The sequence below is a fragment of the Coloeus monedula genome (genome assembly GCF_965178545.1).
Source record: "Coloeus monedula genome assembly, chromosome: 2".
NCBI lineage: Eukaryota > Metazoa > Chordata > Aves > Passeriformes > Corvidae > Coloeus > Coloeus monedula.
The window spans coordinates 104,716,303-104,726,437 of NC_138782.1; the positions used below are offsets into that span (position 1 = coordinate 104,716,303).

General features: G+C 39.2%; 1 protein-coding gene across 1 annotated transcript in view; it reads left to right on the forward strand.

The window, feature by feature from the left end:
* The window catches only part of ASAP2 (ArfGAP with SH3 domain, ankyrin repeat and PH domain 2), an 86,459-nt gene extending 77,726 nt beyond the window's left edge, over positions 1–8,733 (forward strand). The window contains exons 24-28 of the mRNA XM_082277112.1: positions 140–308; positions 1,659–1,726; positions 3,391–3,500; positions 7,274–7,396; positions 8,321–8,733. Of these exons, the coding sequence (XP_082133238.1) occupies positions 140–308; positions 1,659–1,726; positions 3,391–3,500; positions 7,274–7,396; positions 8,321–8,395 (545 nt within the window). The 3' untranslated portion in view covers positions 8,396–8,733. The remainder of the gene's footprint in view (positions 1–139; positions 309–1,658; positions 1,727–3,390; positions 3,501–7,273; positions 7,397–8,320) is intronic.
* Positions 8,734–10,135: the final 1,402 nt, after the last annotated feature.

Sequence of the window (10,135 nt, forward strand, 5' to 3'; positions counted from 1 at the left end):
CCTTCTTCCATTACATGTAGTAAAGCATTTTTCTTAAATGAGGATAAGTCCTGTAACAGGGGAACCTGTAATGAGAACCCAAGAAAGAAAATGGTAAATAGAAATTTATTGCATGTTGCTGTCTAACTTTCCTCTATAGATGTACTTTCTCCAGCACCACCACCTCCAGTGGCAAAGACAGCCAGCATTATAGAAGCTTTGAACCAGCAATCAAAACAGCAGTCAGCTCCTCCACAAACCAAGCCAACCCCACCACCACTGCCCCCACAACCTCCTAGCAGAATCTCTCAGAGAAAGCCTATTCCTGGGTAACTGATGTCATTTTAGTTTTTAATATACTTCATCATTTTTAGTAACTTAGTGATTTTACAATATATTTATAACATCCAAGTCATCAATAAATCGTGCATGCTTTTGCCAATGATGTGTTCTGGTGTGTGGGAATGAACAGAAAGCAGATGCTCAGGAAGCAGATGACAGGGATTCCTACAGGAAAAACAATATAGCCTAGTGATTTAAGGTTATATGACTTGCAGAATATCTCCAGAATGCTTAGCTATGACAGAAATAAGGAACACAAAAAATATTCAATTCCTCATTCTCATCTAGTAACAAATTGGAGATAATGGGATCTAATGCCTGATTGTGCCATTTACTGTTCATGTGCTTTGCTTAAGTTCTGTTCAATCTTTTCGTTTGTGGCAGAAGTAGAGAGACTTGGAAAAGAAAAAATAATTTTTAAATTTGCAGAAAACTAAGTTAGGAGGGACAAATGCACTGGCAAACAGGATCATATCCAAAGTGGCCTTGAGAAACTGGAGTAGTAGTCAAGGGAGAAGAAGGGTGTCATTCAGTTAGCAACCCTTGGTAATTAAGAACAATCAACTACAGAAATGAAGCATGGAGAACAATAGAGTATGGGTAAGCAAAAGTTCTTAGAAGAAGGATCTGTAAGGACATAGTAAGTAAGGCAGATGACCTAATGCTGTTGTAGAAGAGTTAAAAAAGATAGTATTGTTTTACCATAGCCTGCAAATGATAGGAATGAATTTTCCCAACTGACTCAACATCAGTGGTGCCTCAGCAGGACAGCTGTATTCAGTTTCGGGCATTGCAGTAAAATGAAATAACTGAGGTGGGAACCAGGGGAGATCAATAAGGTAATGAGAAGTCTAGAAAATAGGACCTTTGAGAAAATTTTGGATGATAAGGTTTCATTTGCAAATTGGGACTGAAAGATGAAAGCAGCCTTTGACCTTTAGGCTCCTTTCTAGCCCTTTTATTGCATGGTATCATACTACCTGGAAGGTAGACACAACTTGTTGAAGCTTGCTATAAATGCTCAGACTAATATGGATACATAATTTTAAGAAAAAAAAAAAATAAAATAACAGCGAAAGGAACTTCAAAACTCAGGAAAAGACACAAATTGCAGTAATCAAAGCTCTGTTATTTTTCTGCCTTTTTTAAAATTAAGTGCAACTTTCAATTGGCTTAATAAAAAATACAGAAGAAAAGTAGTATTTTAAAAGCAAAATAGCTGTCACCAGAATATACTGAAGACATGCCAAGGCTTCTTTAATTTTTAAAGTACTGTGTATTGCTTTTTGAGTTCTTATTTGTTTCTGAAATGGATCAATTTCTCACTTCCTGCACAGGACTGAGAAGTCATCTGGCTTAACTAACAAAGGGCAGACCAGAGGACTTGGGTCTCTACAACAACCTGGTAATTGTGGTTTAGAGATTTATTTTATTGTAATTAAGCTGTCATTAAAACAATCAAATAGAGTGTGTGGGTTTGTTGATGTTTTCTTTAATTTGTTTATTTACCTTACACATTTAAATATAATCAGTACCAACATTATTCTTCTTTCTCTTTGTGACTGTGTAGGCCGTGCTGCCTCAAATTCTTTAGCATGAACAGAGCTATGGACCAATTAAAGTCAATAATGGGGCCACATAATAAACAGAATCACAGAATGTTTGATGTTGGGAGGGACCTCCCCAGGTCATCGGGTCTAACCCTTCTCCTCAAGTAGGGACAACAAGAGTGGATCACCCAGGACTGTTCCCAGAGGGCTTTGGTGTGTCTGTAAGGATGGAGACTCCACAACCTCTTTGGGCCACCTGTACCAGTGCTGGGTCACCCTCACAGTAACAAAGTGTTTTGTGGTGTTCAGACAGAGGCTCCTGTGTTTCAGTTTGTGCCCACTGCCTCTGGTCCTGCTTTTCAGCCAGGTGGCCACCAACATATATTGGTGCATGGCCTGTTCATCCCCAGGTACAGGACTTTGCACTTCCTCGCTCTAGGTTCTCCCCTGATGTCTGGGAGCAGGATTCCTGAAAACCTGTCTTGCTAGTAAAAGCTGAGGCAAAGAAGTAACTAAGGCATTCAGTAACTCAGCCTTTTCCATGTACTGTGTAACCAGAATCACATCTTGTTCAACAGTGGGTCCACATTATTCTCTAATTTTCCCTTTGTTACCTATGGATTTTAGAAGCCCTACCTGTTGTCTTTGACATTCCTTGCTAGATTAAATTCCAGTTAGGCTTTAGCTTTTCTAACCTCACCTTAAAACACACTCAAACAAAGTGGGTTTGAAAATTTTTGCTTGCCCTGTTGTTTGCATATGTCATAAACAAGGTGTCAGATACACATTTTAGAATAGAAAAATGTGTTTCTGGCTTGAAAATCCAGAGCTTATATAGTATCACTTTTAATTAAATTGCAAATTGATATTGCCCTTTTCATGTTAATAGAGTTCATTATTCATTTTATGGTTTTTGTTGTTCAGAGTAACTGCTACTTTGGGACACGACAATAATGTAATCTCCATAAAATCTCTACAATAAAGTTTGTGCAGATTCTGTGGTGGTTGTAGTGGAATTTCTCATACCTGGTTTCCCCTTCTACTGCATATTTTATATTCATTTGTTCTTCTTGTGATTCTTTTTTATTTCCTCTTGAGATATCCCAGGGGGATTTGCTAATGGCTATCTGCCATCTGTGTCAGGAGTCTCCTGTGAGGGATACACCTTGATAATGATGGTCTTTACTAGGAAAGAAAGGTTCTGACAGTACACAGTCTGTAGTGAAGAAACGGGGGAATAGGATATTTGGTTCTGCTCTCATCTATTTTATCTCTCTTAGCATATCTGCAGTGTTAAAGGTCTTAGGTAGTTGTCTTTGGAAAGAGTGGCTTTTTTGGTAAGGAAAAGGATAGAAAAATTCTGTTCAGTTGTTTAGAAAGAACCAGCAAAAATTAAATACTCATGGGACGTAAAATGGTTTGTATACTTCTAAGAATAATTAGTTTGGTTTCATTGATACCATCACTCTTACTTTGTTTGAAAGCATGCCTAATATTTACTTGGTTTTACTTCCCTTAGCAGGAGAGTCATCTTCTGTATGCGAAATTCCAGGAGCACAGACTGGTTCTACAGCAAATACTTTAGCACAAATCCAGCCACCAGCACCAATGCCAAGGAAATCACAAATAGTAAGTACAAAAGTTGGCATTTGATTTTATTAATCTTCTGCATTTTATTAAACACGCTGCAGAAGTGATAGTGTGTCCTGCTATGGAGAAAGTGTGAGAGCCATGAAACACACAAGGCCCGTATCTTGTGTTTAAGTATGTGTATGACTTGTACTAAATAGTTACGAAAGCTTTGTTTTTCTTGAATTTCTTATAGGAGAGTATGTAATTTTAGATTTAAAAAAGCAAACCAAACCAGCTGGATTCTTTGCTCATGTCCAAATGTGACCAACACAATCCACAGAATGTATGGTTTGACTTACTGAAGATAGATAAGCTTTATGAGTTAGTGACTTGTAGGTGAGCTTGGTGAATCACTTTTAAGTAACACATGGCTTCATTCTTAATCTCCAGTGAAGTAAGGAATAAGGGAACTTTAATGCTTTTATAAAGGACTAATGTTCATGTAGGTAGGTAAAATGACTTCAGACAAGACTAGCAGGAGTCAAGCTCAAAACAAAAGAAACTGACTCTTTGTGCTGTTGGTTCTCAGCATTCACCTGGTGACAGGAGAACAATCTCTTGGTAAGCATATCCCCAACAGAAGGTGGTTAATTCTGTATTTTTCTTCTTCACCCTCCCCCAACCTTACATCAACTGTTATAAAAGAGATACTGGATTTAGATGGACTCTTGATCCGATTGTGTGGCCTTTTTATACTCTTACTTATTATTTTTAATCTAGGACCATGAATGGTAACACGTATTAGTGTCAGTACCTGTAATCTTCTACTGGTGTAGGTAAAGGGATGTATTTCCAGATGTCAGTGGAGCTGTGCAGTATGTGTAGTTAGCTTGGTCTTTGGTCCTTGCTTCAATTTTATGTTGCATTCTTGTGTGATAGATGTAAAAGATCCATATCCTTGATCATGACAGTGTATCTCTGCGGGAAGCAAATCTCAATATGGAGAGCCCATACTTTCTGAGATGCTGTGTATGACTGGGTCTGGGCTGCTTCATACATTCTGTGCAGGAGTGTGGTTCAGTGGTAAATAATAAACAGAGGTAGGAGATGTGCTGTTCCTGGCTCTGCAGAGGTCTTATTAATGGCTTGTAATGAAAAGACTTGCTTTCTTCAGTCCTCTGTCTCTCTCCCTTCATCTGTTTTTCCTTATCCATGTCCACTGAAAGAGCAGCTCTCCAGGACAGGGTTCCGTGTGTTTGTGTGCATAGCCTTGCACACTGGTCTTGAGCTTACAGAGCCCCTATTAGCTGTTTCTCATCTGATAATGCTGAGAAACCTCAGAGACATCAACTTGCGTAAGTTGGGAGTATAAAATTTTCTGGTTTTTTGCCTCCCCCACTCTTGTTCAACCAAGTTACTGTCCGTCTTGCATTATAATAGCCTTCATGTTTTAGGCCACAGCAAAATTAAATGGTCTAAGTAGTGTAAATGGTTTATGTTGTCATATTTACTTTGTGAAGCTGTTGGACTCTGACCTTAATTTCTGTTGTGTGTGCTAGGATTCAAATGGATTCAAATGTGAAACAGCTCCTTACCTGACTTTCTGTACAAATTGAAGTTGTAGTTTCTCTATATTGTTCTCTCCTTTTTTTAAGTTTTATAGGACCAATTGATTTAGTTATGAAGGAATGGGCTGTCCTGGCTAGTTTTGGGGTCAGTGTCTTCAAAGTTTAATATTAATTGCACATAATATGAAGAACATATCTGACTCTCCAGCTGTCTCTAGGGCTTCAGTAAGGTGAGTTCTGTGACTGAGAAAATCAGCTGGGTGATTTTCTTCTGTCATAGGACAGAGAAGTAAGGGAACACCTGGCTCAGGAGTGTGTGCTAGGTAAGGTGCTTTAGCTAAATCAATCTAGCTAAAGCATCTTAGCTGCGATTTAGTCAAGGGGCCCCTCAGCTAAAGAACTTTAGCTAGTTCAGTCTCACTAAAGTTCTTTGGCTAAATTGCTCCACTTAGCCTTATACTCCTGGCTTTTTTGCTAAGTCTTTACCCTGCCAGGGAATCCAGAGGCCAGCCCAGATTTAGAAAATGATTGCAGAAATGTTCCTTAAGTACAGAAAAGATGGGTCTAGTTGTACATGCACATTTAGCCAGTGGCTTATCTCCTACACAGTGCATTTACCTAATAGCCTGTTTATCAGGTGGAAATTCCTGATTCACCTTTTGTTTTCTTTTTTTTCCCCAATGTGATATTTAGATTTTTGAAGCCATATTGTAGATACATGGGAAACTTCCCTAGAAGATTTTATTCCTCTGGGAATGATATCTATTTTAATTTCCTTGCCTTCTAAAGAACAAGAAATACCTGTAATTACTGCACTTTGAAGTTAGTAATTGTATCACTGTTGTACTGATGTGAAGCTTTTTCTTTTTAATTTAAAAGGTGGTTGTGGTTCAGGCTGTCACTTGTCTGAGAGGGAGCATCTGGAAAAATGGTTGTGCTGCAGTGCCTGCCTGGCTGGCAGCTCACAGGGGTGAGAGCGCCTCAGGGTGTGCCCACCCTGGGCAGGCCAGAGCTTTATTTATATTAGAATTTATATAGTATTTATACTAGAATGCAAATGGATGCTTCTAGAGGAAGATAACAATCATGCTGCCTCCATCCTTCCCCATCCACATTCCCTTCTTTTCTCTGCATGGTGCTCAGCTCTAACAAAATGGCACAGTAAGAGACTGTTGGGCAGTACTGTCCTCAGCAGAGCATTTTGCTGGTGGAGAAAAGGAGAGTTGTAAATGGAGTCGCTTGTCCCTTTACAAGCTTCCTGCTCCATGGCTGACCTAACTAGAGACTGGGACCAGTCACTGGGGAACTCCAGAATGGTCATGAGGCCATCTTTTCCTTATGCCATGTGGAACTTCTGTCCCAAACATTATAATGCCACTGCATTAACAGCCATTTCAGACCTCAATGGCACTTAGAGCTCTGACATCTTAGGGTAGAAAGTAATTTTTGCTCCCGATGGCTGGGAAAAGGGTAGTCTCTCAGTTGAAAGCTTTACACTCTGCCTCCAGGTCTTGAGCCTCTTCACTTGTGCTGGGTTGTTTTGCATGGAAACAATGTGTAGGCAGCATTATTGTGAGTCTGCAACAGAAAATGAGGAGGCTGAAAAGAAATGCAGCAGCAGACTGGTTTGCACTGGAACAGGTGTGAGATGAGGATGGTGGATTCTGTGAAACCAAAATGAAACACTTTTGGTATCACTTCGCACAGAACATGGCTAGGACTGAGTCCCACTGCCACACTGGAATATTGCAATTCCTTACTAAACTTTCCCTTTGAAAGAGCTGCCAAAAGCCTCCTGTGGCTGACAGTCCTCAGAGCACTACTGGGAGGCAGAGGATGTTTTTGTGGGTTCGTACACTATTGAAATGGGTTTAGCAAATTAAGAAGGAGCATATTAACAGGTGGCTCGGGCCTCCCTCTGATAATGCTGCTGCTGTTACATTTGCACAGAACTCGATCACCCCATCTTTTGAGTAAAATCATGCTCACTACAGTGATGTAGAGCTCTGAAGACAGGTTTGGGTGAGCCAAAATGGAAAACTTCTAAGGGAAACATGGGCTATGTTATTGGCACTGTGGTTCCAAAAAGCTTTGGGTGGTGCCAAATTCAGCTTGAAGCATGAGCACCCAGCATAAGATGTAGCTGAACTCTAATCTATGAAAAATAGCAGCTGGAAGCAGTTCCGAAACTGTCTTTAGATAACTCCAAGTCTACTCTGTTCTGTGCTATATTATTTACATTCAGGGTTTTTTTCATTTCAGTCAAAAACGAAACCCAAGAGAGTAAAAGCAATTTACAACTGTGTAGCAGATAACCCAGATGAGCTGACTTTTTCAGAGGGAGATATTATTGTAGTTGATGGTGAAGAAGACCAGGAGTGGTGGGTGAGTATTTTGCATTTTCTGTCAACACACTTTGAAAGAAAGAAATTAAATCTTAGAGGTCAACACTCACTTCAGAAGATCCCCTGCTGGGTTTCCAAATAACAAGAAAAGTTTCATCTCATGGAAACCTGAAATGAAATTTCAAAAGTCAAACTTCAGACAAGCTTTTAGCTTTTCTCATTCAGAAAAAAAAAAAAGAAATCTGATTAGTAGGGTTCACAGTACACTGGGGACATGGTCTGCGTGATCTAGAAAATTTTTGGTGGAGTGTCAGCAATTTAATTAATAGCACCTGCTATTACAGGTGCTGTGTAGTGGGCTTCAGAGGAGGGCTTTGTATTGTCCTCAGTCTTCAGATGACTAGGAGTGAGTCTGTCTGAGCTGGGAAACCATCTCAACTATTTACATTCCAGAGTCTCATTGGCTAAAGCAAAATCTTGGAAAATTGTTGTGCATGAAAACACTTGCCTTAATCTGTTAGCTAGTGAAGAACAGAGCTTCAGGTTGCATCTAAATTGACAATAATGCTGCATAAACACAAATATATTCATGTAAAACCTGACACTGTTGAAGCTTGAGCTATCCTTTTGCCTCAGTGGTTAAAGAAGCAACTCAACAGAGGCCGAATGTGGGCTGCCAGGCATTACAGATTGCACTGGAATTATGCAGCAGTGGTACTGCAGTAAGAGGTTTTATATTCAAAGAACTGGATAAAACTTCTGCATTTGACAAAACCCCAACCTACAGCTGAAAAACATGCACTCTGTAGGACTGAATTTTCCTATTGGCAGAAGTAGCACTACTGCAGAAAAGATTTGGTGGGAGGCTTGTTGTATTACAGGCAGGAAGGTCACTGGTATTCATTTTGGTGATAATGAAATGTCATTTTGAGATTTAACTTCAAAATTATCTGGACTCTTTCAGATTGGTCATATTGATGGAGATCCCAGCCGGAAAGGAGCTTTCCCTGTATCATTTGTGCACTTTATTGTTGACTAGATTGCTACTGATAAGTGGGGACATTTCTCATTTCCAGCGGTCACAGAAATAAGTTTTGTTCTATTTCATTTCACCTACCTATCTGCAGCCACCTTGCCAGAGCACTGCCCAAGTCCTAGGTACTGTAGCTTACTTTTTTATTGCCATCATTCTGATTTTGGGACTTTTAAAACTTTTTTCTATGTGAAAACTTCTCATAAGCAGTTTACACTTTAAAAAAACCAACTCTTCCTGTATTTTTCAAGGTGAACTGAAAAGCTTTAACAATCAAAATCCACATGTCTGAATATCATAACATTATGCATGTTCTTATCAATCAATTCACTGTAATTTTAGTCTCGCTTTTATAACATGACAGTACAACAGTTCAGTGTTGCTTCCCCAGTCAAAGAAATTGCGTGTGCATCTACCAGGGCAGTGAATTTATCCAATTCTCGACACCGTTTGAAGTGGTGGAACCAAAATGTGCAAGCTGCTGTGTAGTTCTGAAATGGACTCATTCAGTATCTTGCCATACTGGATGTCATCAAGGATGCCAACAGTTGCAGAAGAAATTGTTTTAATCATGTGTCTTTAGCCAGGTAAAAGTAAAAGAGTATTTCAGTTTACCACAAGAGAAACTTCTTTCTTTCAGAATGGATGTAGATATTTACTTAAAGTTATCTGAAATCTGTGTTAGTCGTTGAACTTTCTAGTTCTAATTTTGTGAGCTTGAGACTGTTTTGTTTTTCTATGCTGCACTTGTGTAGAACCTGTTTTTTGAATGTTCTTTATGTATGTTACATCCATTTTGGTCATTTAATGTGACTACTGCTGGTTAACTAAACTATGGCAATATTAATGAGTTACTACATTAACTCAAGGATTTGAAAACTGCACTTCCTGAAATGTACTTAACTATGATGATGGATTGCAGAGCATTTCTTACACTTGTCTCATTATAGCATTTAGACTTTGTTTTTAAATTCTTGAATTTTCTTTAAATCGCCCAGCAGTGTGTTCACAGAGAGAACATACTTGGTAGAACACTTAGGTAATTATCCTTGGTCAATAAGATATCTGACACCTCACGAGTTCACTACGTTATGTTCTGGTTTATGAAATTTGTGTGCCACTACCTTGCAAACAATGATAGTTTGCCAATTCACTCTGTATTTATATAGTATACCCACATTTATGGTAGCTACACTGTTGTTAAACTTGTTTTACTGATTCGTGAACAAAGGCTAGGCCATGGATAGTTCCCAGTTGGTTGATGGAATATAAAACACCAATACAGATTTGACATCATTTTGATGTTTGTATATTGTGAATTTGTACCAGGTTTTGCTTATGCTCAGGAAACAACTGAGGCATAGGATATGAGAAATCAATGTCTAGGTCACATTGGCTTTGATCACGTTATGTGAACATTGTATCTCTAGATTTATCAAGAGAACTTTGAATTTCTGGAAAATGGTGCTTAAATTGGCCATTTCATATTGGAAGGAATGGAAAACAGGCTGCCACCACCATCTGTGCTTATTTGGAGAAAAACCACGTTGCGAAAGTGCTGGAAGAGCAACACCGATCTCACCCTGTCACCCTTCCTGAATGGTACCGTTGGTTGATGCCTCTCGGGCATGTGGGTACAGCCATGTAGATGTGTAACTTTCACTTCCTAGATGCTGTTGCTGCAGTATAAATGGGGAACAAACTGGAATGTTTCAAGATATTTTTATTGCAAGTTGAAGCAAATTA